General features: G+C 55.7%; 1 protein-coding gene across 1 annotated transcript in view; it reads right to left on the bottom strand.

The window, feature by feature from the left end:
- Positions 1 to 21624, bottom strand: part of ENG (endoglin) — a 30907-nt gene extending 9283 nt beyond the window's left edge. Inside the window, exons 1-6 of the mRNA XM_058694034.1 lie at positions 21184 to 21624; positions 12811 to 12953; positions 4028 to 4168; positions 1282 to 1447; positions 440 to 605; positions 32 to 158 (exon numbers count right to left, since the gene is read on the bottom strand). Coding sequence (XP_058550017.1) covers positions 32 to 158; positions 440 to 605; positions 1282 to 1447; positions 4028 to 4168; positions 12811 to 12953; positions 21184 to 21250 — 810 coding nt within the window. The 5' untranslated portion in view covers positions 21251 to 21624. The remainder of the gene's footprint in view (positions 1 to 31; positions 159 to 439; positions 606 to 1281; positions 1448 to 4027; positions 4169 to 12810; positions 12954 to 21183) is intronic.
- Positions 21625 to 27780: the final 6156 nt, after the last annotated feature.

Below are 27780 nucleotides of genomic sequence, written 5' to 3'. Positions count from 1 at the left end.
AGGGCTGTCTGGGTCGCGAAACAAGACTCACCCAGATCTGCATGTTGTGGTTGGCGTCGATGAGCCAGGACACATAGGGGGGCCCTTGCAGGATAAGCACAGCGTCCGGATCCCCCGAGGCACAACGCAGTTCCACCTTCACGGTCACTGTCCGGGGCCTACAGGGAGACAGACCCCGGCGTCAGCGCAGGGCAGGAATGCGGGGTTGGGCGGGACCTGATGGAGACTGGCCAGGAGGGGACCAGGCCTGGGGTCTGGTGGGCAGCGATTGAGGGCTTTCGCCTGGTCTCTGTAGGTCCGCGGGATGGGCGTGGAAGTGGGTGGGGCTCAGGTCCATAAGGGGCGGGGCCCAGAGATAAGGTGGCAGAAACAATACTGTTACTAGCCAGGGGTGGGGCTTGATGCGGGCGGGGCCTGGGGCGGGGTCAGGCACGCTTACCTGTCCTGGGTGCCTGGCAGGACCCTCACGATGTGTGCTTCCTTGTGGCCAGGCACACCTTCCAAACGACAGCCCCGGACAGAGGCCGGAGTGAGCGGCTTCCATTCGAGCGTGTGGCCCATGTCCATGAGGGGTTCCAGACTGCAGGAGGACGGTGACCCTGGGGCTGTGGGGACAAGCTCACCTCAGTTCCTCTCTGGAGCAGCCTGGCACCGCTACACAGTAAAAGTGGGGTGGGCAGGGTGGAGCAGCAAGGAAGTGGGGTGCCTGGGAGGACGGGAGATCAAGTCTCCCCTCCACCACTTACTGCCAGGTGACCTGGGGCAAATCCCCTGGCCCGTTGCCTCATCTGTCAACACAGGGGTAATAAAGGCATGAACCCATGGCTCATGTTAGGGGTGCAGCCCAGCAATGACCAGCGCATCACCTCACTTTCTTCTTTCTTTCTTTCTTTTTTTTTTTTTTAACTTTCTTCTTTCTTATGGCATTTACCATGACCTGAAATTATGGAATGTATTCATCTGTGGAGGTGTTTATTATCATCTCCCCACCACGGTGTTGGCCCCAGGATGGCAGGATCTGGGTCCGTCTGCACAGACTCCCCAGATGCCTAGCATAGGACTGAACACATAGTAGGTGCACAATAAACAATGTAAACGTGCTGCTTTCTAGGTCAAAAATTACTGTCCCCTTAGAGCACTGACTTGCTCTATGTGACCTGGGGCAAATCACATCCCAGTTTGGAGACTTAGTGTCCACATCTGAGGAACGGGTCAGAGGAATTCACATTTTTTTTCCAGAGCTGAGTCCTGAGTCCAAAGAGGCTGCTGGGGGAAGCTGACCTTGGTCCAGACGGAGGAGGATGCTTTCAGGGTCGTTCAGCTCAGCGACAGATGCGATGGGGCCCTTTGTATCTGCCCAGTTGAGGAGCTGACTCTTGGTGGTGAGGGGTGGCAGCTTTGTGGTGTTGATTCCTGGGTGCCCTTGGAAGATGACCATCTTGGGGTCCTGGGAAGACACGTGGAGGCTCAGAGTGCTGTTCCTGGGCCTGAGCCCCCTCTGTTCCATTCAGGAGGTTGGGAGGTAACTTGGGGAGGCAGCCAGTTGGTTAACCGGAGGAGGCAGGGCTGAGAATCCCGAGGCTGATAGATCTCAAGCCCCCTAATTAGCCCCCTACCCAGAGCCAGATCTGTCCCATCTCCCTCCCATACCTGGGGTGCCGGATGGACACGCATCTGTGTTCATTCACCTGTTCATTCAAACACCACCTCCCCCACCTTCCATAGTTTTACTCATTCAACCTACCCTTGTGACATTACGTGGCTAGGGTCTGTGAGGCACAGTGTCTGCCTCGCCCACCCCTGCATGGTGCCAGACACATAGTAGGCACTGGGAAACATTAATCTGACTTTGTGCCCAGGCCCTGGGCCCAGCACCGGGGATCCTGACGTGTCAGATTTACCCAGATACCTAGCACATAGCAGGTGCCCCTTGTGCCGAGGGAAGGGAGCAAGGAAGGAAAGAAGAAACAAACGAGCAAATGAATGAATGAATGAATGAATGAATGAACGAATGAAAGACTAAGGGACTGTCCCTGCCCTGGGGGATCTTACCGCCCAGAAGCCAGTCATGCCTCAAGTCATTTGAAACAACAGAGGATGTTATTTAATAGACGCAAGGGAGCAAGACAGGTCTCTGGAGGGACAGGGATGGGAATCTGGAGGCGTCTAGCACCTCACTGCTCTACTGCCCATGCCTCAGGTGAGACCCTGGTGGGCCAGGGGAAGGAAGCAGGGAAGACTTCCTGGAAGAGGTGTTCTGTTGAAGCCAAAAGGATTCAGAGGAAGCTGCTGGGGCCCCAGACTCAGGAGTTCCTTTGCATTCCATCTTCAAAGCCAGGCGCATCGCTCTGGAACAATACTCCTTAAGGGCTTCAGGCTAGATACTAAGGGGGACTGCCTGGCAGAGGGGTTAGGCAAGACACCACAGAATGGTCCACCTAGAACGGAGCAGGACTTAAACGAGGGAACGAAGTGATGAGCGCCCGGGTGAGGATCCCAGTCCCCATGATAGAAGGACTGGGGCAGTGGTTTAGAGCTGGAGGAGAGGAGGGACCTTTACCCAGTCTGACTCTCAGGGTCATCATCTGTAAAATGGGCATGTAACAGGGATTAAAGGGCAAGGCCTTTGTCAATTGCCTGGTGCTGGGTCAGACCCAGAGGCCTGAGCCCCAAACCCTGCTGCGGCCCCTCTGGTGGAGTCCCTCCACCTGCTCAGGTAGCTGTGGCTGGGACGCCAGCAGCTCTGACAGTGCCCCACCCCCATCCTGAGTATTCTTAGTTCCAGGGAGGAAGGCCTGGCCTGGCCGGAGCCAGCCACTACTGCGACCTTCCTGCCAGGCGGGTGCATTTTCGTGTTCCCTGCATCACCCAGGGCCCCGCCTGCAGGGCCCAGGAACCGGAAGGGGAAGGGGGGGGGGGCTGCAAGTCAAGGCGGGGAGGAGGAACCCTGGCAGGCCTGGCTGTCCACGGGGCCTTGATTTACCCCACAGGGAACAGAGGGAAGTACCACATGGGACCGTTCGGGCTCTGCCCTCCTGATCGGTGTCCATGGCTCCCGGGGCTTTCAGACTGGCCCTCTCCCTCTGGTGCCTGGGGCCAGCCTGACTGCTTCACCCCACCCCCAACCGCTCTCGTCTCTGGGCCCATCTCCCAGGCAGCCCTGGATCTGGGTCTGTCTGGGTTCCCAGCTCCCCTCCTCCTCCTCTCTCTGTGGTTTCTCTGAGTGTCTGTCTGTCCCTCCCACAACATGCTGCCTCTGCCTAGTTCCATTTTTCTTTCTGTGTCTCTCTCCTCCTTGTTATCTTTGCTGTCCACCCCCACCCCTGCCCTCTGCTTTCTCTGGCGGTAAACAGCAGCTGCTCCCATCTGGGGGCCACCTCCCAGGGCCTTCCAGTAGGGGAGGCAGTGCCCACAGGCCACCCCACCTCCTCCAGCCCTGACCCCCCCTTGCTGTGGGTCCCAGCCAGTTGACCTCCTCTCTGGTGGGTGTGCCTGACACTTAAAACCCGAGTTTTTAAAACATATTCGTTTCTCCAGTGTAGGCCATGTTCATGAGAGCAAATGTTGCAAATTCAACAAAGCATAAAGAACAAATAAATACCTCTCTCAATCCCACTTCCCAGCCATAACCACTATTAACACATTGTTAGGTTTCCTTTTCCTTTGTACATAAATGTTTCCAAGCAGATCTTGTAACTTCTTCAAAGACAGTGACCAGATTACTTTACGGGATGTCACTGAATCCGATTCTGCCTCCGGACAGAAGGGAAAACAGAGGTGATGCAAGAGGATTGGAGTTGGCCGGGGTTGCCCGTCACCCTGCCTCCCACGTCTGGGTTTGGAATCTTTACCCCAGACCCTGCCGCCTTTTGGGCTCTCTCATCGGGGCCCCATGGGATTCGCCAGGCAGGGCCCCGGTGAGTAATGTCAGAATGAAAAGGAGAAGCGGGGCTGCTGGGGCAGGGGAGCCCGGCCCACAGAGACGGACAGCAGGGGCCTCCGCCCAGGTTGGAGGTAACACACTCACGAAGGCCAGGTTGAGTGGGATTCCTGGGGCCTGTAACCGCAGGAGCACGTTCTTGTTCGCGCTGAGGACCAGGAGCACCTCTTGGGGCCACGTGCCATTTTGCGTGGACTTCTGGATTTTCAGCTCCAGCTCTGACACCTCCTAGGGTGGGGGCAGAAGAGGGACACACGCAGCAGTCAGGCTTGCTCAGGCTGTAGTAAAGACTCACTGTCAGCTTCCCCTCCCCTCTCCCTGCCCCACTGGGCTGCCCCTGTCTCCCAGCGCCCAGAGCCGCGCCCGGCCTTCAGGAGATGCTCAGGTAATATTTGCTGAGTGAACGAAGGCGATTAGTCTCATCAAATCCAAAGAGATTTTTAAAAAGGCAATAAGCCCGAACTTTATCCAGTAGATCAAAGGTGGTTGTTTCTATTGAGCGCCTGCTGTATACCAGGCCTGCAAGCGTCTGTGTGACTTAGAGAGCGCCCTGTGCCCCTTCTCTGTTCCTAGGCAGCAATGTTGAGGCACCCGCCCCTTCCCAGCTTGCGGTGTTCCTGTTTGCCTTACTATCTTGAAGCACTAAAATGCCCGTATTTTTGTTGCTGGAACGCCATCCTTTTGCTAGAAGACGAGGAAGTTGAAATCATTTGTCTTGAGAGGTACCTACTGCGTGAAAAGTTTTAATCTCCCGTGGTGTATGCAGTTAGGATGCTTTCGTAACCACAACCGCATCCACAACAACAACGTTTAACACTTACGTGGTGCTTACTATGTGCCAGGACCGTTCTGTGTTTTGCATATGGACTGATCTACTCACAACCTGAAGATGTAGGCAGCATTGTTCTCACTTAATAGATGAGGAAATGCACAGAGAGGTAAAGTCACTTGCCCAGGATCACACAGCACTAAATATGGAGCTAGGATATGCACTTGGACAGGCCTCGCCTCTCACTGTATGGCCCCACATTTTTCTATACCTCCTTATTCCCAAGAAGAAAAAGGACACGGCGATCCCCAAGGCAAAGCTTCTATGGAAAGAGCAGCACCCTCAGCCCTGCCCAAAGACTTTCTGAGCCAGTGAACAGGTGGCTGCTGAAACCGAGGCAGGGACGTGCCTCAGGGGCCCCACCACGGACTCATGAGGACAAAGACGGATGGAAACACTTCCCTGGAAAATGAGCTCCAGCCGCTCTCCAAAGCAGGCAGTCTCTACACGGAGATAAAACCTAACCCCTTAAACCTCCTCATGCTTATCAAAAGGGAGAGCGGTATTTCAAGATGAAGACATCAGTGGAAAGTTTTAGATTTCACTTCCAATTATCTCCTGGCCATTTCCCCAGCTGATGTCACAGAGCCAGAGAGTGTGTTGCAGCCACTGGAAAAATCTGCCCAGAAGTATTTCCGTCAGTCAATAATGACACCATAGTCACTCTTTGTTTGTGACTTTGCTCTTTAAAACAAAAGAGCGAACGATGTGATTTCATTTTCAACGTTTCACAAGTAGCTCTTTCATTTTAGTGGGCTACTGAGGTTGGCTATCTTTGAATCACGACTTTTATGCGAATTTATACAGCAATATTTATATTTTATAAGATCACATTTTGGATTTGTGTTTTCTTCTATAGTTGATTTATTGAGAGAGAGAGAGAGAGAGAGAGAGAGAGCGCGAGCAGGGGAGGGGCGGAGAGACAGGGAGAGAGAGAGAATCCCAAGCAGACTCCGCGCTGTCCGCACAGAGCCCCATGAGGGGCTTGGACTCGCGAACCGTGAGATCACGACCTGAGCCAAAACCAAGAGTCAGATGCTTCGCCGAATGAGCCACCCAGGCACCCCTCGTTTAATTAGCGTTTTCTAAAGGGCTTATAACATTTTGGTTTTTGAAATATCTTTTAAAATCAATTTCGTAAAATATTTATGCACCCTAGGGGTGCCTGGCTTAGTGGAGAATGGGACTCTTGATCTCGGGGCTGCGAATTCGAGCCTCACTTTGGATGTGGAGATTACTTAAATAAAACTTAAAAAAAAAATAGGTATACATTCTAAACACCTTAAAAGTTAAACGCTGGGTTTAATAGATTTCGGGAAACTATGAAATACAAATCTAAATGTCAGAACTGACATTTTGTTCCGGGATTGTGATCTCTATCTGAAATTGTTGTTTAATTAATTTAAAAATTGAAGTATAATTAGCAGACTACTTGAAATTAACCGGAGCAAAGGGAGACCCACCTCCGTGGTATAGCTGACCTGCCAGAATCTTTGAGAATGGACCTGCCCTCGCCTCCTTACCCTGAATGCGTGTGTAATCACATCTGTTTGCACAGCTCTGTGTAGCTACTGAACTCCGTTCAACTGTACCCTCTAAACGGGCAAACTTGACCTAGACGAAACTGTTGACAGATCAACTGACTATCGGTAATTTCACATGGTTCAACTTAACCTGTGCCTGGCCCTGTACTGAGCAGGTGACATGTGCTCTTGTGAAGCAGAATCGGGTATTTATTCTCCCATTTTACGGGTACAACACCACTGTCTAGCCCCATCTGTCTGTCCTCACCCGAGGGAGTGACCTTTGGGGCCGCACACAGCGGAGAGATGGGGCCCCGTGATTTGGAGACGCTCATCCGCAGGGATGAGATCTGTCCTCTGCCCCTTGCCGGGCATCCACGGCCCGAGAGCACGGCAGGCGACAGAAAAGCTGGGAGGGCACCCTCGGAGCTGGCAGGAAAGAGCCCTGGGAACCCTCATTCTTGCCGCTGCTTGGCAACTGTACCTGCTCCCCTGTACCTCAGTCTCCCCACTTGGTAGGACGGGGTTGGGAACAAATACCAGGTAGGGTTCTGGACAAAGGAAGTGAAAAAAGAGAAGTGGAGGTCAGCGTCGGGTCATGCCCAGGGTGAGGGCATTAAGAGACTGAAACTTCAGGACATTTGTCACAACACACTCAGCTCTCCACCCACCACGCAGTTACCACCACGTCCCTCCTTGGACAGTTGGGGACTGAGACACAAAGAGGGGGAGCCACGGGCCAGGGCCACACGGCAAGTGAGAGGCGTGGAAACTCAGGGAGGCGGGAAAGCTGGGCTCCCTGGGGTCTCGGAGCTCCTGGACCTGGCCGAAGTCAGCTGGTTCCCAGAAAAAACCGGTTGGGTTTCCACAGCAAACATTTCCATCCCGTGGCCCTGACTCATCCCTGCAGTCCCTCACATGCACACGGACTTCCCTCTTCCTTCCCAGCCCAGAGCCCAGAGGCAAAGGAAAGGGGTCTGCCTTGCCCCCCACCTCCAGGTTCCCAGTCTTCTGAATGACATCCTGGGAATTCTGGGGAGCCTCGTGGAAGTGGGCAGGCCGGCCAGCCCCTCGCTCCCAGCTCCGAACTGGGCCAACCCCCGCCCCTTCCCCGAGTGGGTGGGCGGGAGACCGAGTTTCTATTTTTGTGCCAGCGTCCCACAGATGCCATTGTTGGCCCAGCGGTTGGTGGCGGGAAGGGGGGATTTCGGTGAGGAGGCCCTGAACACTAGTAGCCACTTATAGAAAGCTGCTTCCAGCAATTCTTCTAGGAGCGGAGCCTTGGGGCTGCCTGCAGCCCCCACCCTCCTAGGGCCAGACTGGAGCCGGCCAGATTGGAGCCAGCCGTCCCTCTGTCCAGCCCGGCAGACTCAGATGATACGTACAAGCGGGGTGGCCGGGGAAGGGGGGTCAAAGCCAGACTGGTCTGATTTCAAATGTGGGCTCAGTCGTTCACCTGTGACCCTGGGCAGTCACTCTTCTCTGGGGCTCGATTTCCCGATCTGGAAAATCGGCTGAACGATACGCCCGCTTCCCAGACTTGTTGAGGGTTCAGTGAGATTCTGCTTCTGGAGTGTGCTGGCCAGTGCCTAGCTAAATACACAGCAGTGGATGGCTTTCATTACCTGCCTTCTCCTCCTCGCCCGCCCATCCCGAGTGCCATGGGTTGGAGCTGGGGAGGTTGGCATTAGAGGTGGGCAACGTAGCTGGAATTGCCTCAGCTACGTCTCACTGTGGCATCCCGTCTCTGGGCCTCGCTCTTCCCCTCTGTGTAGTGAGGAGTGGGGCTCAGCGATGTTCTAGTATTGTGTGGCCACTGGATTTCATCCTGCCATCTTGGGTGGGGGCGGGCGGCCCAGTGTTTGGCATTCCAGGAGTCACAGTCTCTAGCCAGGTGGACACAGAGTGGGTTTCCAGACCCCCCCACCCCCGGCCCCAGGAGAGACCTACTACTTTCCGCAGCTGAGGGCCCCTGGTCAGCCTATGTTCTCCCCACCTCCCTGGTTTCATTTGCCAATCTGAGAGGCCAGTGCTGAGCCCAGCCTGGGGCTTCTGGGCTCTTGAAGGGGCACAACTCTCTCCTCCAGGAGCTTGGCAAACACCCCTAAACAACCAGAGATGGACAGCAAGTGGCACCACGAACCCCTTGGGATGGTCAGTCAACAAATGTTCACGTGCATGTATATTTCTCCTTCCTTCCTTCTTTCCATTATCCATCCACACACCCATCCATCCATCCATCCATCCATCCATCCATCCATCCAATATTTACTTCCAGCCTGACCCTGAACTTGACACTGGGGACACAGCAGTGAGAAAGCAGACTATCCCCACTCAGCCTGTTTGGCTGCTGCCCATTCTATGCCTTTCCACCAAACTTGCCCCTAATATCTGTAAGGCCTGGGTTACGACTACAAATGGGAGCCCTGGCTTCCAGCCTGCCCTCCTTTCTTTTTACCTCCTTCTCTTCACAAGTATGGATGTGGGCAACGCAGCCCAAATGCCCAAGCTCTGCCATGGCCACCCCCTACACACAGCCACTGTGCCCATCTTTTAGGTCTGGAGGGGCTTCTACTAGTCACGCAGTGCCCCCGCTGGAGGGTGGGACAGGAAAGAGCCCCATGCAGCCTCAGGAGGGGGCTCAGCACACACAGGGCAGGGAATTCTGGAGTCTGGGTACCCAGAGCACGGACTCGGGGGACGGGTACAGGCTCCACGTCCCTTTGACCTGCAGCTACCCTATCCCGGGGGAGGAGCACAACTGGAAGAGGGCCAGAGAAGAGCCATTAATTGTGAGGCCTGAACAGGGGTCCCCATTGTCCAAGTCTGAGAGTGACACTGCCCTCCACGGCCCTTCACAGCCTCTCAGGATGGTAACCCAGGGCCCCTCCCGCTCTCATTCTCTCTCCGTGCCTGAGCAGCCTTGCCTGCCCCTCTGGTCAGGAATGAGTCAGTGCAAGAGCCCAGCAGGTTCCGTCTGCTTGGGGGTGGGTGGGGTGTCTTTGGCTCCACGGGTTTGCCCAGAAGTAGGGTGAATCAGCGGCTGCCCCAGCTCTGCCTGGCTGCCTGGGGTTTGTTAGGAGGACAGATCGGTGCAGTCGGTCTGACGGGAATCGCTGAGACACCAGGCAGGTTTCCTGTCTCCGTGGGTCAGGATGTGACCCCGGGCCCCCTCCCGGAATCCAGGCTCCGGCCTGCCCTTCAGGGACCCGGTGAGATAGAGCCCCTGCCCAGTGGCCCCCTTGTCTGTCTGCCGCAGACCTCTCTTCCCCGAGCCGCTTGGCTCCCTCAGCTCATCGGCTGTCCACCCGCAGGAAGTCTGAGGATTCAGACGCTGCGCAGGGGTGGACGGGACAGCCGTTTCTGCGTGCCAGGGTTTGAAGAAGGCGGCCACAGGTCGGGAGGGCTCGGGCTGGTTGCTGAGATAGCCGCCCCCCACCCCCAGCCCCCTGCCAGCTCATGTTTCTGGCCTCTAGGCCTTTGCTCCTGTGGGGCCCTCTGCCTGCAATGCCCTTCACCCCCCGCTCTCTGTCTGGCTAGATGCCAGGAGCCTTTCACTAATGCCCCTTTCCCTCCACAGCCCCACGTACCCCTCGTTGCCGATCCCATTACTCAACACCCGGGGTGCTGATGCCCACCTCTGCCTCTCCTGGCTTGGGATTGGCTCGATGGCAGGGGTCACGTCTGCTTTCTCTCTGCACCATCAATGCCCAACGCTGGCTGGGCACAGAGCAGGCACCTGTCGATGGCTGGTTGTCGGGCGGTGGTTGGGGGGGGCGGGGAGCTATCAAGGACCCGATCCCTGGGGGCCTCCCCAGGGAGAAAGGTGCCTTCTGGGTCACAGCATGGGGTCTGGTGGGATTCACGGCCCCTACCTCAGCCACCTGGTAGCAATAACCTTTGGGGATCAACTTAGTTGACTGACGGGACGATATTCTGGAAACCATAGCATGCCCAGCAAGATTTTTACAGGTGAGACACGGAGGCCAGAGAGGAGACATTATAACAACAAACAGTGCTGCTGGGCAGGCCTGCACTCAGTATTTGCCTGCCCCACCCCACTGGATTCTCACCGCCCCCAGAGGTGCTGTCATGGGCCCCGTATTTCCCATGGAAAACCAAGGCCTTAGAGAGGTAGCCCAAGGCCGTGCTGCCCTGAGCTGCGAAGCCAAAGTTCAATCTGAAGACTGGTTCCAGAACCCACGTGCTTCACTGTTGCATCAAGGTCACACAGCAGTGCGTGCATTCATTCATTCATTCATTCATTCAATCATTCATTCACTCAGCAGTTATTTGGAATCTGTCAGGCCCTGGGCCAGATCCTGACACTCTGTGATTCTTCGGTGAGTCCCTGAGCCCAAGAAATATGTGTGAGGGGCTCCTGGGTCGTTCAGTCAGTTAAGCATCTGACTTTTGGTTTTGACTCAGGTCACGATCTCACAGTTCGTGAGTTCGAGCCCCACGTCGGGCTCTGTGCTGACAGCGTGGAGCCTGCTTGGGATTCTGTTTCTCTCTCTCTCTCTCTCTCAAAAAGAAAGACACAAACATGTAAGAAATAGGTGTGTGTGTTGGAGAGTGAGGGGAAGGGGCCCCCTCTGCAGGCCAGGCACCGTGTGGGGTGCTAGTCAGTGACATCCAAGGCTGGAGCGCCAGTCTCCTGAGCCCCAGCTGTCTCCACCACCCCCTCAGACAGACATGCCTGGCAGTCCCGGGGCTTGCAGCGTGGCTTCTTGGATTAAAAGCCAGACGCCCCAGGGACTGAGTTTTCTGGAAGAGGCAGAGGGTGACGGGAGATTCTGTTGCCGTGAGCTCTAGGATGGCATGAGTGACCCTGGCATTCTACCGTACCCCTAAAAACCCTCCGATGACTGTCACTGCCCACGGGATAAAGACCAAACTCCTTAATATGGTGACAGGGCCTTCTCACCCCCGCCCCCATCCCTGCCCCAAAGGTGGACAGCAAGCTCCCACCACGGCGAACCACATTTGGACCCTAACCACGGTCCTTACCTGCCTGTGCATTCACTCTGCTCTGCTCTTCCCTAACGCCTCCTTCGCTCCATGAGCTCCTGACCATCCTTCGTGTTGTTGCTTCCTCCAGGAAGCCCTGCCTAATCCCACAGCAGTTGGAGTATCCCTGCCCTGCTCTGCCCTCCCCAAGAAAGCGCCAATCACCCGGATCCTGGCTGACTGTCTACACATCTGTTTCCCATAGACCCGGGCACTTGGCAGGGGGCTTTTCTCTGACTCTGGCCCCTCGTTGAAAGATTAGGGTTAGGGGAGCCCAGTCACCCAGAGGAGGTACAGAGACCTGATCATCAGAACAAACAAAACGAACTTCTAGAGGGCAATCTTATTTTCCATATCATCACCAAACTTGAAAAAAATTACAATGGCTACGAAAACCCTATAACATGTGCTTGGCACTATCTTGGCTTGGGGATTATCGAGGCCCACAGTCCCGGTGGCAGGCAGGGCGGTGGGGAGCAGGCCCCCCCCGATATTGGTGGTCTGGGCACCCTCTTATCACCACACAAATGCAGGGCAACTTAACAGTTTCAGGGGCAGCTTGGCCGCAAGTTCACTGAGCTGACACCACTAAATCGCTTTCAGGACCTGAGGCCACATCAGCCAGGTGTGGCTACCAGGCCGGGCAGGCCAGATGCCCACTGAACACACACCCAACTGGGGAGCCAGGCGACAGCCTAGTGTGGGGGCTCCCAGAATCTAGTGTGAACTGTGGCCTGGGGCATGTTGCTTTGCCTCTCCAGGCCTGTTTCCTCCTCTGAAACGTGGGGGTAATAACAGACTCTGACAGATGGGCCCTTGGGAGGCTTAACACACATAAGATGCTGAAGTCAGGTCCTGGCTCTTAGTAGGTCTCTAACAGTACCTAGCACACAGGAAGCCTCACACAGAGTCTGGCACAGAGTTTAGCGCGTAGTAAGCATTCGGTCGGTGTGTTATTATCATTAGGAGGGACTTAAGCTAATGCTGGACCTCAGGAGGGGTCTCAGGAGGGACGCTGGTCTCCAAGGTGGCATCACCGGCCGTCCAATCTCTGTGGGCTGCCTGGCCAGGTCATAGATGTTCGATGAGGGACATTCCAGGGAGGGGGATTTGGACTCCGCGGAGGGAAAGCCCTTCTCAAAGCCCAAGCTGCCTGGAGGGGAGCTCAGTCCACCGAGAAGCGTCAAGATCCTCACCGTTGCAGGTGCACAGGGGGTGGCTCACCTGGTTCATCTCACTGCTCACGTGGTTCTTCTCCACTCAGTGGCCAAACCCCCCTTCGCACCTGGGTCTTGTGGCATCCAGCAGACCTCTGTGATGCTGGCCCCAGAAATGTCATCCCTTACCCACCCTGTGAGATGCCCACGTGTCCCTCCTGGCAGGGGCCCTGGTGAGGATGTGACCCAGGGACACAGGCTCCAGGGACAGCCGCAAGGAAGGCTCCCCTCATCCCCTTGGCCCCGGGCCTTTCTCTGGGGCCCCACCCAGCCCTGCCAGCAGGCGCTTACCCTTGAGGACTCCAGGAAGAGAATGCGGACTTGAAGGGTAGCATTGGGGACCTGAGCCACGCAGCCCTCGGGAACCCGACTCGTGACGTATGTCACCTCGGCATCCACAGGCTGTAGGTCACAATGGACAGTTTCTGCAAGACCTGTTGGGGAAGCACAGCCAGAGAGAGCCCCAGATAAGAATAAGGTGGTGACAATGTTCCCACTCTCTGAATGCCTACTGGGTGCTTGGCACCGGCTGAGGGCTTTATTACCTTCTCGCAGCTACCCTACGAGGTGGATGTCATTATATCCGTTCCACAGATGGAGAAACTAAGGCTCAGAAAGGAAAAGTCTCTTGCCTGAGCTCACAGTGCTACTAGGGGTTGGGTTGACGGAGAAAATGCAGGATGCCCAGTTAAAGTTGACTAAAAAATGATTAATTTTTAGAAGTATAAGCATATCCTAAATATGATAAAATGGGACACATATTATTATTTTTTTAATGTTTATTTATCTATTTTCGAGACAGAGAGTGAGTAGGGGAGGGTCAGAGAGAGAGAGGGAGACAGAATCCCAAGCAGGCTCTGCGCTGTCAGCACAGAGCCCGATACAGGGCTTGAACTCACGAACCATGAGATCATGACCTGAGCCTAAATCAAGACTTTGACGCTTAACCGACTGAGCCACCCAGGCACCCCGGGACATATTTCCACTAAAATTTTTTTCATTGTTTACCTGAAATTCAAATTTAACTGAGCCTCCTATATGTTCATTTGCTACATCAGGCGACCCTTGCTATGTGGAAGGGCTCACACATGCACGCAAGCCTCCAGGCGGGCTCGCTCCAAAGGGAGACAAGGCCCGAGATCAGGAGAGGAAAACCTTCCCTCCCGTGCCTCGAGGAGGCTGGGAGGAACGAGGCAAGGAGGGTTGAGAGTCTCCTGGCCCCGAGGGACAGAGGGAGCCAGAAGGGCGGCCCAGGTTCAGAGGGCGGCCCTGGGAAGTAGGCCTGGGCCGCAGAGCCTGCCTCTGGGCCGCCCGGAAACGCAGGTCCTGAGGGAAGGGAATGGAATTTCACCCTGACCCAGCAGAGGAGGAAGAGGAAATGAGGCCCCTACACCTCGTCCTAAGGAATGTGCCGGGGAAGGGGGGGCTCCGGAGGAGGGAAGGAGGACAGAGAAGGGGAGACTGTTTGGAAGTTTGTGTCTCCATCTTGTCGCGCTCACTTCCTGTTTTCTTGGAGATCAAAGATGGGCGCGGAGGGACTGGCCGCACGTCCAGCCGTCGCCAGCTCAGAGGAGGGGGGCTAGGGAGGCTTCTTCCGAATCCCAGGCTATTGGACCGTCTTTGTCTAAGCCAGCCTTGCTGGGCTCAGGACCCCCAGGGGTAAGAGAAGGACTCAAGATGGCCGTCCCTGGTCACAGCAACACCATCCACCGGCAGCACGTTGAGAAGGAGAAGTTCAGGACGAGGACGAGGGTTTGGCTGCTATGGGGGCCCAACCTTATACGTCCTTGCCCTGGCCCTGTCCTGTGTGCAAGAATCAGAATGCAAGCGTCATATGACATTTTGATTGAAGGCAAGGTCCCTGGAGCCAGGCCAACCTGGGTTTGAATCTCTGGCCTGCACTTACTGGCTATGTGGCTTTGGTAACGATTTCACCACTTTGGACCTCATTTTCCTCGTCTGTGGAACGATAATTAGAACCCACATAACCCGTAGAGGTTGTTGGGCAGACTCCATGAGACAGGGCATGTGGCACTTCTTTTGGTTATAGTTATTTGAGTGACTTCCGTCACTGGAGAGGAACGAACTGCATGAGGAGGTTGGGGTGAGGTGGAAAGGGCAGTCTGCAGGTGAGGGACCTCTGACAGGGAGGTCACTGGTGCCTCAGGCCAGCAGACCCCCTCTCCCCAGCAGATGGGAGGGCTGACCCCACCTCCTGCTGTCCCACCCCCTGGTGGCCCACTAGGCCCCTCAGTGCTCCTCAGTGCTCTCTCTCCCACTGCCTATCAGCAAACACAGACTTGGTCCAAACCCTTCCTATACAGATGGGAAGACTGAGGCCCGGAGAGGCAGGACGTGCACAGATCACACGGCACATGGCTAACCAGGCTGGGCCTTGGACCCACCTCTCCCCACAGTGACCTGGGGTCTGGCCTGCAGATTAACGCGGTGCCTTCCTCCTTTCCTTGGGACTTTCCCTGCCCCCTCCCCAGACTTCCAGGAACCCCAGTTCCTCCTGGATTGCCGGGCCACCCGGGGCCACCTCCTCCATGCCGTCAGCGGGAGAGGCCACAGGCCTGGCCATTATGTAATGATCAGATAACGGGCCAGGCTGGGAGATCAGATAAGAGGTCCATTTATTTTGGGGCCTTTTCGAATCCTGGCTCCCCCACCCCGCAGACGAGAATGGGGAGACAGGAGGGAGTATGACGCCCGGGCCTGTCTCCCGGAGCCGGAGGCGGGCCCAGACAGAGCTGAAAACAATCCCCTGGCACCAAGGGAAACGCCAGGGCCTCCCGGGACCCGGCTTGGAGGAGGCGCCACTAGGGGCCTGGGTGACCCGGCCTGAGCGAGAGACCCAGGAGCCACTTTCCCACCTCTGTCCCCTTCCTCCTCCGCCCCACCCATGAGCATAGAGCCACCTCGGCGCTTTCCAGATGGCCACCCCGGCACCTCGAAAGGCCACAGAGAATAATAATGGTCGAGAAAGGCAACTCCAGAGTCAGACAGCCTGGGTCAGACCCCAGCTCTACCCCTTAAAAAAGATGGTCACCTTGAGCGAAGGCCTAACTTCTCTGAGCCTCGGTTTCCCCGGTTGCAAAACAGCTTTCATCGTGCTTACTGAGAGCCAGGAACCATTTCGAGGCTGCCCAGAAGTTCGTTCGTTGGATCCTTGCAGCAGGCCTAGAGGTGGGTACCGTTATTGTAACCACAGGACGCATGGGGAGATGAGATCCGCAAGGTGCGAGAGTTTGCCCGAGGTGGCCCAGCTATTAAGTGTCAGAGCCCTGTATTTGTACCCCGGGCGATCCGGCTCGTGCACTCAGCACCCACTTCCCAGCCGTGTGAAGAGCCTGGTGCCCCGTAAGCACTCTGAACACACTAGCTGTGATTATTTCATAATACTGGGGCAGAGCCTTATTGACAGGCTTTTCCTCTTCCTCAGTCACCCATCCACCCTTTGCTCCTTTCAGGGTCCAATTACAGCCTCACAGATTCCCCAGCTTCCAGCCCAGCCACCCCCCAGTGACGCCCCAACGCTCCCTTCTCCCTTCTCCAGTCCTTCCCGTGGCTCAACGCCCTCAGGGTCAAGTCCACACTCTACAACCTACCACGGAATTGACAAGGGCAGGGATGGGATACATGCCAACGTTCAGGTCCCTATTCTGCCAGCTCCCAGCTTCCTTTCTGTGCCTCGGTGTTACCATCCTCACAATGGGGATGACGGTAATCACAACACCCTCCTCGTCCACTTGCTGAGAAAGTTGGTCAGAGGACGCCTGCCCGCTAAGCGGGCTCCTGATGCGCGGGGTTGCTCAAGCCTGGGCAACTGCTCTCATGATTATTTATGCCCACTGGGGAGACGTGAGCTTTTCCTCCAAATGCACCTCGTTCCCTGCATCAGCCGTGCTCTTTCCCAGACCAAGGGTCTTCCCTTACTTGACCTCTTGGTCGACTTCTATTCCACTCTCAGAGCCCTTTTGTGATGGGACCAATCCAGTTACGCTCTTGCCGGATGGGTCAGTGTAAGGCCGGGAAGGGAACCAAATCTCCCCTCCTCTCAGGCAGTATCGCACAGTGGTTAGACCCAAGGCTCAGGCTCCAGCTGATCTCTCCACCTGCCTGTTCCCCAGTCTCGTCCGCTGTCAAATGGGGGCGACAGGAGTGTCTGCCTCTTTGGGCTTCTGTGAAGTTTGAGTCTGACGGGACAGATCAGGCATAGTTCAGCGTCCGGCACAGAGTGAGTGTTGAGTCAATGTCAGCAGTCACCTCTGTCCCTTCACCCCTGTCCCTGTCCCAGGGATCAAGTCAGCTCCACCCCAGATGATGGTCCTCTTCAGGCTCCGGGGCTGATGTCCCAAAGCTGGGGCCGGAGCTGGATCTTAGTGTCACTGTCTGTCTGGCTGAGATGACAGAGAATCTCCACGGTCATGTCCCCAGGGTCTCGTCCTCTGACACCTGGCTCACACATCTCCTCTTTTGCCTCCCGGCAGATGGGAAGCTGTGCTGGAGTGCAGGCTCTAAGGGATGGATATTTGTGGTCTCTGTCCTGCGTCACTAGCCCCCTCTCCAGAGAACCACAGATCCCCGCACAGGTGGTAGGCAGCACAGGGCTCCGAGTCCCATCTCTGTCCCAACCCTCAGTGTAGGCTTGTCCACACTTCGGAAACACTCTTTGATCCCAGCCACCCAACATGGACCTCGAATCCCAGCATCCTCGCCTCTGGGACTCTATCCAAGTGAAGTACTCCAAAATACAGGAAGAGGTGCATGTACCAAAAACGTGCACGGCGGTGGTATTTATAACCAGCCTCCAAGGGGAAACCACCTAAATATTCAGCAATGAGATTCACCAAATGACGGGATGGCACATTTAAGGGGAAGAGCATTCTGGAAACACGATGGGGCGGTTATGGAGTCTACGTGACAACACAGAAACCTGCTGGGGCATAAGAAGGGTAACCAAGACTCCCAAGTGTTGATTCGTTTGCATGAAAATTACCTTAACAAGCTAGACAAAAACTAGTAAGCAACCCGCCAGCATGTTAACGACGCCTACATTAATAAAAGAACTCGGGAAGTGATTTTTTTCCCCTTATCTATTTTCTTTAAGGAGGAGCCTGAAGTGAATATATAACTAAATTGCTCTTTAAAAACCTACATGATGGGGCACCTGGGGAGCTCAGTCAGTTAAGCATCCAATTTTTTTGTTTGTTTACTTATTTTTGAGACAGAGAGAGAGAGCATGAGTGGGAGAGGGGCAGAGAGAGAGAGAGAGAGAGAGAGAGAGAGAGAGAGAGAGAGAGAGAGAGAGAGAGAATCCCAAGCAGGCACTGCACTGTCAGCACAAAGCCTGACGCGGGGCTCGATCTCACGAACTGTGAGATCATGAGCTGAGCGGAACTCAAGAGTCCGGAGGCTTAACCAACTGAACCACCCAGGTGCCCCAAGCATCCAATTCTTGTCTGTAAGACAATTAATTGCCTAGAGAAATCTTGTGCTGGAGAGCAGGGATGTGGGAATTTTATCCATGCATACTGTGCGTTATTACTGTTTTCTTCGTCTTTTTTTTTTTTTTTTTTTTTAAGATTTTCTTTTTAAGTCCTCTCTACACTCACAACCCTGAAATCAAGAGTCGCACGTTCCACCGACTGAGCGAGCCAGGCGCCCCTATTACTGTTTTATTCTTACAGAGATGGAGTCATGGCCATTTGAACATCTAACGCTGCGTCCCAGACATCTGTCCACAACGGTGTATAGATTTAGCTTTTTCTTGGTTTTGGCTGCATGGTATTGCACTGCATAATAATTCATTTGAGAGGGAAAAAAAGATAATTCATTGGATAGGACCCAGGCTGATGGACATTTGGGTGGTTTCCAGTTGGGTTTTTGTTCCAGGTACCTGTGGACCATACAGTTTATTTTGGAGTTGGACAAATCTTTATGGAGTTGGGCAAACAGCTCCATAGAGCTGAAGGCTGAGCTGTTACACAAATTACGGTTTTGAGAGATTCCGCCAAGCTGTGTTTCCAGAAGGCTGGACCCATTCTTAGACTCGTTTTGGACCCATTTTTACCCTCTCTGGCCTGATTGAGGTTGTGAGGGTCACTCCCACCCCATCCCCAGTGTGGAGATCTGGGTTCTACACCTTAACCCAGGCCCCCCATCTGCCTTCCATGGGCCGCAGATGGTAAATGAGTTGAGCTGGATGGTTTGGAATGTCCTTGAGCCCTGTGATCACCAGCAGGGTGCTGGTACCTGTTCACAGGAGCAGAATGATATAAGTCATCCGTTTTTCCGACTGGCTGTTAAACACAGCCATTATTAAAAATTAAATTTTGGGGTGCCTGGCTGGCTCAGTTGAGGGAGCGTGTGAATCTTGATCTCGGGGTTGTAGGCTTGAGCCCAGTTTGGGTCCCAGGCCAGATTCTTGGGGTTGGGATTCTCTGCTCCCCCTCTCTCTGCCCCTCCCCCACTCGCACTGTCTCTGTCTCTGTCAAAATAAACAAATAAACTTAAAAATAAATAAATAGGGGTGCCTGGGTAGCTCAGCCAGTTAAGCATCTTGACTCTTGATTTTGACTCAGGTCACGATCTCACGATTTGTGAGATCGAGCCCCACATCAGGCTCTGTGCTGACATCCTGGAGCCTGCTTAGGATTCTCTCTCTCCCTCTCTCTGTTCCTCCCCTGCTTGTGCACGCACCCTCTCCCTCTCTCAAAATAAATAAACTTTAAAAATAACAATAAATAAAAATAAAATCTTAGGGGCGCCTGGGTGGCTCAGTCGGTTAAGCGTCTGACTCTTGATTTTGGCTCAGATCATGAACCCGAAGTCATGGGATTAAGCCTCGAGTTGGGATCCTCGCTGAACATGGAGAGTGTTTAAGACGGACTCTCCCTCTCCTTCCCCCTTCTGCCCCCCCCCCACCTCGTGTGAGCACGCTCTCTCAAAAAATAAAAATTAAAAAAATAAAATCTCTAAAAAGGTAAACGTTATAAGCTTACAAATAAATTATGTATTTTAAATGGTAACAAATAGCAAAACTCATTACTTCCTACTTATTTTACTCCATTTTACTAGATCCACGCTCTTGAGGTTATCTCTGTCTGTCCCATCTTTGGCGTGCCAGACAAAGGCACTTCTGGACCTCGCATCCTAACTTCAAGTTTGGGAAGTTGGGAGCTTGAATTCAGCCACGTGGGAACATTTACACCCTGGACATTGACAAAATGCTATCCCCCACACCCTCCACCCCTGTTGTTAATTATTTTCCAGCACACCCCTGCCTTCCATCCGGTAAAACCAGAGCCTACATGGATCTTTCTCGGATGATCACGAAGAAGAGAGTGTTATCAAGCTAGAAAAATGTGGGGGAGGCGGGAGAAAGATAGGGCAGCCTGGGGACCATTGCGCAGCTCGGGTAGGCTTCTGTCTGGGCTGTGTGAACTTGGCAGGTCACAGCCTCTACTTCCTCTCCTGTAAAATGGGGAGATAAAGGCGGCCATCTTGCAGGGTTGCTAGGAGCTACATGGGTGGAGGGGGGGGAGCTTGCTTAGTACACGTGGTTAGGAGCCACAAGCCTGAGGTCAAATTCATGCTAGGTCACTTAATGTCTGAGACAGTTTGCTGTGATCAGTGAGGCAGTGGTAGGCGTTAGGGGGTTTAAAATGCCACAGGTGGAATCAGGTGGGGGGGGGGTCACTGCTGTGCTCTTCCCTTATGTTCTCCCCACCACACCCCCAGATCTTCTAGGGAGTTCCTAGATGCACCATGGGTGAAGGGGTGCCCACAGGAGCTGTCCCCTGGTTTTAGGCGGGCACAGAGAGGCCCACATGAGTGGGATGAGGGGCTGGGAGCCCCCAGCTTCTCACGGCCACTCATCTGGTCAGTTTCAGAAGGCCAAGAGCCAAGACCACCTGGAAAACCCCCAGGCTGAGGAACTCCCACAAAACCCCTAGTCCGGGGTCGTGCCCCCCCCCCCCCCCCCCGGCAGCATTTCAAGGAGGCGGGGGTAAGTAGAGGCAGAGGGAGAGCGCTAAATTCAAGAGCATTCTGGGAGCCACTCACAGGCCCCGGAGAGGCGAGGGGCAGGAATTTAAAGCTAATCATACAGCCACAGTAAACAACACAGGCCCCTCCAGCCTTCCCGAGAACTCTCTCTACAAGACTGGCCTCACCACCGACCATCCCCACAGCCCAGGAGGAGTTCTATTCCCACCCCCACTTCGCAGTCCCCCAACATCACACCGCGAGGAAGCAACCACACGAGATGCGAACCAAGTGCCCTAGTGCTGGGAATCCACACACCCTCCTTTCCACGGGTTCTTCAGACAGGAACCTTAGGCCCAGAGAGGGCAGGAGACTCTCCCAGGGCTGCACAGCAAGCATTCTGGGACCTGGGCTTCTTGGGGAGAAACTGGACGTAGCTGGGAGGCTAGAGGCCAAGGTTAAGGTAAAGGTAAATAACTCATCCCTGTTTGAGACTTTCAGGGCTGAATGTTCGTCGTCTTGCCAAACCAGGATGGTTTGTCACCCTATGGTGTCCATCTGGGGCTGTCCAAACCCCCTCGGACGGCCCCACTGGGCATGAGCTTGGGACCAGGCCAGAGGCCGGGAACACTTGGGGCCAAGTCTCCCCACCCGGGGTCCCTGGACACCTACTTGTCGGTCTGAGGCTGCAGACGGCCAGCAGCAAGGCGACAACGGGGAGAAGCGTGCCGCGGTCCATGCTGTCCAGCTGGGGGTCTGTGCGCCGGGCCTTATCCGGTGTCCAGGGGCAGGGCTGCAGGCGGGCGTGGGGGCCGGCGTGGGCGCGAGCGGGGACCCAAGGGGAACAGGCGGCCGGAGCGGCGGCGTCCCTGCTCCAGCCTTCTGAGGTGGCGGCCGAGGGGTCAGGAGAAGTGGGCACAGGGGCGCAGGGCCGGGGGTCGCTGGCTGAAGGATGAACGGGGAGGGGATGCTGGGCTCCTGTGGACGGCAGCTGCGACACAGCCCTGGCCCGGGGGTGCAGATAGGAGCTAGGGTATGAGCGGCAGCGGTGGGGAGCTCCCGGCTCATCCAGCCTGGCCCGGGGAGGCAGGAAATGCGCTTCCTTAGAGAAGGGGCCGGGCCAGGCGGCCTGCCAGGCGGGGAGAGGAAGTGCCACGGGCTGTGTCGCTGGGTGGGGGGCCCTGAGGCAGGGGGGAGGAGGCAGTGGGGGTGGGAGGGCCCAGGCTCCAGGCTTGTCTCCCCCACACACCCCCCTCTCCCATCCCACCCTCTCCAGGGCTGGTGGGGCGCCTCCGGCAGCCCCCCGCCGGCAGATGAAAATAATCACCCTGACAGCCTACCCAGAAGACCTTTCCGGGGCCGGGCCCTGGCCAAGGAGGCTCAGCTGGAGCTCCTAGTCCCGTGAACTCCGTTGTTCCCATTTTGCAGATGAGGAAACAGAGGCCTGATGTGGTGAGATAACTGGCCCAAGAAGATGGTGGAGGTGGGACTCACACAGGTGTCACTCAGCACCAAAAGTGGCTTACATATAAGCCTTGACACTGGCTCGTCATCCCCTGTTTTGCAGGCAGGGAAACTGAGGCCCAAGATAGGGAAGGAACACTCTCCCAAATGGCGGCTGGGGCTGCCCCCTTCCACGGGTGGAAAAATGCTCCAGGGACAAGAGATAGCCCCAAACGAAAGAGGGGCCCTCTGTAATGTCCTTTCTTTTTAAGTTTATTTATTTTTGAGACACACACACACACACACACACACACACACAGAGCGCGTGAACAGGGGAGGAGCAGAGAGAGAGGGAGACACAGAATCTGAAGCAGGCTCCAGGCTCCGAGCTGTCAGCACAGAGCCCGATGCAGGGCTCGAACTCACAGACCGCGAGATCGTGACCTGAGCCGAAGTTGGACGCTTAACTGACTGAGCCACCCAGGTGACCCTGGAATGTCCTTTCTGAAGTCAGATGGTCCTGGATTCAAAACCTGCTCTCCTTGCTCTGAGCTACGAGGCCTTGAGCAAGTCTCCACAGCCTTTACCCTGTTTGTAAAGTGGACGCAGCCATGCCTTGCTCACCAGCCTGCTGTGAGATTTTGGGAGGTCAGGGCACTACAGCGCTGAGCCTGGGCCTGACTCAGGAAGTGCTCCCCCATCGGTGCTCCCTGAGCCTGGGAGACAATCCCCAGAGCAGTCCCTTGTTCATCTTGCAAATAGTAAACGCCAACTGTGTGCTCCCCATGGTTGTAGTCACAGGTAGCCCCTAGGGTCAGGCCAAGGGAGCTCAAAGAAAGCCTGAGCTGCCTGGCCTTTGAAGGACTGGGGGAGTAGGGGGTAGGGTGTAGAAGAAATGGGTAAAGAGGGTACATGGGGCAGGGGACCAATGGCAGAGAGGGGCACAGAGGCAGGAAGTGGTTGGACAACTTGTGGGACAAGCAGGGAGTGTGGTTGGGACAGGAAGCCTGGAGAGGCAGGCTCTGAGGGGGGCAGTGGGGGGGGGGGTGCTTGAAGGCCAGGACTTGATCCTGAAGGGTAGGGGGAGTCATGGAAGGTTCTGGAGCAGAAGGTACCGGCTTTGAGAAGACAAATTGTGGGGTGTGCTGGCAGGACCCACAGAAGGGATGGGGCCAGGAGGCCTTTCTGTTTATACTTGTCCTGGGTCACAGATGGGGAAACGGAGGCCCCGGGAGGGAGGAGAAGCCAGGAGCCCTGGGGGTCTCTGGAGGGAGAGAGCAGGAGTGTGGTTGTCTCTGAGGAACTGACACAGGGGCGTGGGGAGTGTGGGCATGGCTCCTTGGGCAGGGATAGGGGGAAGGTTCGCTGTCAGACCCCTGTAGCTGCCCGGCCCGTTTCTGGTGACGCATAGGTGTGGGGTCATGGGGGACCCATCCGTGCCCAGCAGGCAGGAAGGCTGTGATGGGGAAGATGGGGCCACCCCGAGAGTGACCACTCCTCTGCCTGTCCCGGCGGGTGCGGAGATGGGGAGGTGGGCACCACAAGGCCAAAGGTGGCTGCGAGGTTTCCCCAGGCCCTCGGAACAGGAGTCTGTACCCCAGGGACAGTTAGTTAATCCAGCCCCAGGGGCTGAACTCCCCAGGGCACCAGGCTCCGCCCTTGGCGGTCACCTTATCAGCTCTGAATCCTCACAGCCACCCCTGGAGGGCAGTGACATCAAACCATTTACGGAAGAGGAACCCAAGGCTCCCTGAAGTCTGCCTGACCCCCAGCTGGAAAGTGGAGACCTCGGGACCGCCTGGCTCCAAGCTCACCTCCTCCTTCGCTGAATGTGGAGAAGACAGATGTCGCTGTGGCTGTGGGTGTCACAGGGCGATGGCCATCCCAGGCCGTAGCAAGGACCCCAGGGGAGGCTCTCCCCAAACCTTCCTCCTCACTTCCTCCCTTCGCTACACAACCCATCTCCACCCACTTTATAAACAAGACCCACTGGATTCTCTAGAAAGCAGGAGAGGCTGCAGGCAGACACAAGGAAGAACTTACAGGAAACTTCCAGGGACAGAAAAACCTACAGGCGGTTATGGAAGGGCCTGGAGCCCTGGCCCCAGAGACCTCGTGGAGGAAGGAGGAGATCGGGACCCCCAGCTGTGGAGAGGAGATCACCCTGAAGTTCCCACAGCACCCTGGGCCTCCCCACCATGCCCTAGTCTGTGTGGGATTGTGTTGTCTAAGTCTCTGCGCTTGACTAGAAGCCCCTTGTGGGGGAATTTTGATGCCTCTGCACTGCTGTGTCCCCGGCACAGAGCCCAGGACCCTTTGGGCCTTCAGATATATTTATTGAAAGCCCGACGTATCCAGAAAGATAAGGCAGGGGCGGGGGCTGGGGAGGCATAGGGAAATTGAGGTACAAAGAGGCGGGCCTTGCTTCCTGTTCCTCAGTGGAAGAAGCCAGTCCTCAATCTGAGTTGCCTGTCCCTGGAAAGCTTGACGGTCATATGGTCTCACACCTGGGGACAGACCTTGGGTTAGCCATCCTCCGTTTGCCCCCAGATGTGTTCTCCATCTCGACGGACACATCTGCTGCCTCCTGTTCCCCTCAGCCCTGCACAGACCACAGAGAGGAAGGCGGAGGGGGCCGGGCGGGTAGGATTCATTCCTCGGACGTTTTCCCTGCTGGATCACTCCGCTGAAGGCCACAGCGCTGACCAGTCCCTCTCCAGGCCGAGGGTGGTCATGGCCCACACTGCTGCCAGCCCTGGGCTCTGCCCCGTCCCTCGTGGTTTCCCTACACCCTGTCTACACCTGCGTAAACAGACCCTCCATTAAATTCTCAAATTATCCCATTGGAGCGTGCCATCTGTTTCCTGCTGGGGCTCTGACTGACACAAATGCGTTCAGGTGCCGCCTAGCCACACGCCAAAGAGACATGTGGCCAATGGCCAGGCCCCTGTGCCTCAAGCCTACAATGGGCAGGTGCACAAATTCTGCTGCTTCCTCCTCCTGGCTGGCTGGGAAGGCCAGAGCTGCAGGAAGGGATCAGCACGTCTGCCTTGGCCACCAGCCACAGGAGGAATTTTAGGCAATCCCCAGGGACCCCCCCAGGCGGCTGTCTGTCTCCAGCATCGGCCGGGAGCCAGGGGCTGTTGGAACACCCGGGCCAAACCCGCAAGGACAAGGGAGAAAGTGGGTGCACAGGAAAGAGAGCACGGGACTGGGGTCAGGGTGTGCAGACTCTGTCTCCGGTGGCCTCGGGCAAGACTTTTCTATGCTCTGGGTCTCAGTTTCTTCGTCTGCACAAGGGGATGGCAGCCTGCCGGCCTGGAGAAGCTTGAAGCCCGGGACAAGAATCAGAATCGCTCCCCCATTAACAAAGCTTGCCCGGCCCCGTACCAAGTGCCAACCTACTGCCACCTAAAAGGCTGAGACTGTCACGTCTCCATTTTACAATGGAGGAGACGGAGACTCAAGTGCACATGACACCAGGGCTGGGGCAAAGCAAATCTGGGCCTGTAGTTCCTCCCTTAGCTTCTAGAACATTCCATCCTGGTGTTCTTCCCATCTCCCTGGTCGCCTTATCTGCCTCTTGGCTGGTTCCTCCTCATCCTTACTCGGCCTTTTCCCTTCTCTGTTTACCCTCACTTCAGGGTCAGGTTTTCTCAAACTTTGGGGACCATGGTGTTGTGTCCCCACACAAATCCTGGGACTCAGACTCAAACAATTCCAGCGTTTTGTGAACATATGTATATGCCCTTATGATACGCGTCCATCTTGTCTCGTTTTCTTTGAAACACTGATCACAAGCCACTCTGTTGGTTTCATTATCCACCAGCAGGTCTTGGCCATAAAAGATGATGCCTTAGATCCCCGCCTGTCAAGTGCAGCCCTAATATCTCCTGAGAGCTTCTCTCTGGCCCTGACCCAGACCTGCTGACTCAGAACCTGCATTTTATCGAGACCTCCAGGGCACTCATGTGCACATTAAGCTTGAGAAGGGCTGTTCTGGGCGCCCTCATCCCGACAAATGGCTTTAAGTACCATCTATATACTGATGGTTCCCAGTTTTCTATGTCCAGCCAGAACTCTCCCCCGCTCCCCGCCCCCCCCCTGCCCCCGCCGCCAAGAGGCTCCAGGCTCCTGGATTGTGAATAAGCAGCTCAGACTTCCCGTGTCCAAAACCACGTTCTCCTGATTCTCTGCCAAGCGCTCCTGCCTCTGTGTCTCCATCTTCAGAACATGACGATTCCGCCCCCCTCTCATTGCTCAAGCTTTGAGGTGAACCTTGACTCTCACACCTCTCGTCCAACCTACAAGCAAATCTTGGTGGCGGTGCTCCCAAATTCCCAGTGTTTGGGGGGTTCCCACTACCCCACAGCTACTGCCCCGGTCAGGACCAGAACCTCTTAGAATATTGTAGTCACCTCATGGAGCTCCCTTGCCCTCCCCCCCCCCCGCCCCCCCCGCCCCCACGGCTTACCCCAGGCCATTCTGCACACAGTAAAGGGAGGCTGTTAAAGTGAAGCCAGATTCCAGCCCTTCTGCTCCGCCCCCTCAAATGGCCAGCGAGGCTTCCCCGTCCCCTCTCCAACCTCATCTGCTCTTCTCCCCCTAGCCCCCCACACTCAGCCGCCCTGGCCTCCCGTGCTGTTCCTTGAATGCGCCAAGCACATGCCCACCTCAGGGCCTTTGCACTTGCCATTCCCTCTCTCTGAAACACTGTTCCCCTAGATAAGCCCAGGGCGCTCGCTCCTCATTCTTAAACCACAGATCAAACGTCGACGGTCAGTGAGGACTTCCGCAACTGTTGCCGTTAAAATAGCCCCCTCCTCACGTCAGCAACTGGTCTCCATCTGACACACTATACAGTGTTTACTTTGTCCGTCTCCCTCTCGAGAACACAAGTTCCATGAGGGCGAGGGCCTTGCTCTGTTCGCTACCAAACGCCCATCACTTCCAATAGTGCCCGGCCCGTGGGAGGTGTTTGGCTAAGTACTGATGGGAATAAATGAATGGGCTGTGCATACGTTGTGACCCTCAGGTGCCAGGGGGTGGGTGCTGGAAGCATTCTGAGCCCAAGGACAGGGTCTCTGATGAGGGGGGAATGACCCCCCCAAGGGTACGTGGTGGTCACAAGGGTCAGTGGTCCTGCCAGACGCTGCTGTGTTCCAGAAGACAGAAGTCCCTCAGAGTCTCCCTGTCATTCCCCAAGTACAGGTTGGCTTTTCTGATGAAACCTACTCCCCATAGTCTGAAGAGCCCACAAGGACCACCTAGGAGGCGAAAGAATTCTACTGGGCCAGGATCCTAGAACCTCTAAGTTATAGGGCTAAGGCTTTCTTTTTTCATAGAAAGAGAAGCTGAGGCCCACGAAGGGGAGAGACTCACCCAGCACCCCATGAACCATGGAAGGCACCACCGGCAGGAGACCCTGAACCAGAACCCTAGGAAGAGGGAAGAAGCAGGAGAGGCAGGTGAGGGTCTAGCCCTGTGCCTCTGCTTTGCTGTGTGGCTTGGGACAAGTCACACCGCCTCTCTGGGTCAGCTTCCCCAACGAGGAAGCCCTGTGGTCACAGGCTGCACATGTGCAGTAGGGCTCTGGCCTCCCACCCCTGCAAAGCCCCCCCACTGTGGAGCCGCCAGGCCTTCCTGTTTACTCGAGGCCCCTCTCGAGGCTGGGAGGCCACAGCCTTGGCCTCCTCTGCTCCCCGCTTCCTTCCTCTCCCACTTCAGCGCCTCCGGCCAGGCCCTCAGGGCCCTTGAGGCCAAGACTTAGGGGCGCAGTCCAGCAGGGGGGGCATCTGAGGCCACCACCCCCACAGAGCACTCTCT

The sequence above is a fragment of the Neofelis nebulosa genome, chromosome 12 (assembly GCF_028018385.1).
Source record: "Neofelis nebulosa isolate mNeoNeb1 chromosome 12, mNeoNeb1.pri, whole genome shotgun sequence".
In the NCBI taxonomy this organism is placed as follows: Eukaryota; Metazoa; Chordata; class Mammalia; order Carnivora; family Felidae; genus Neofelis; species Neofelis nebulosa.
Note: the sequence above shows the minus strand (reverse complement) of the source record. Positions and strands in the feature narration are given on the sequence as shown.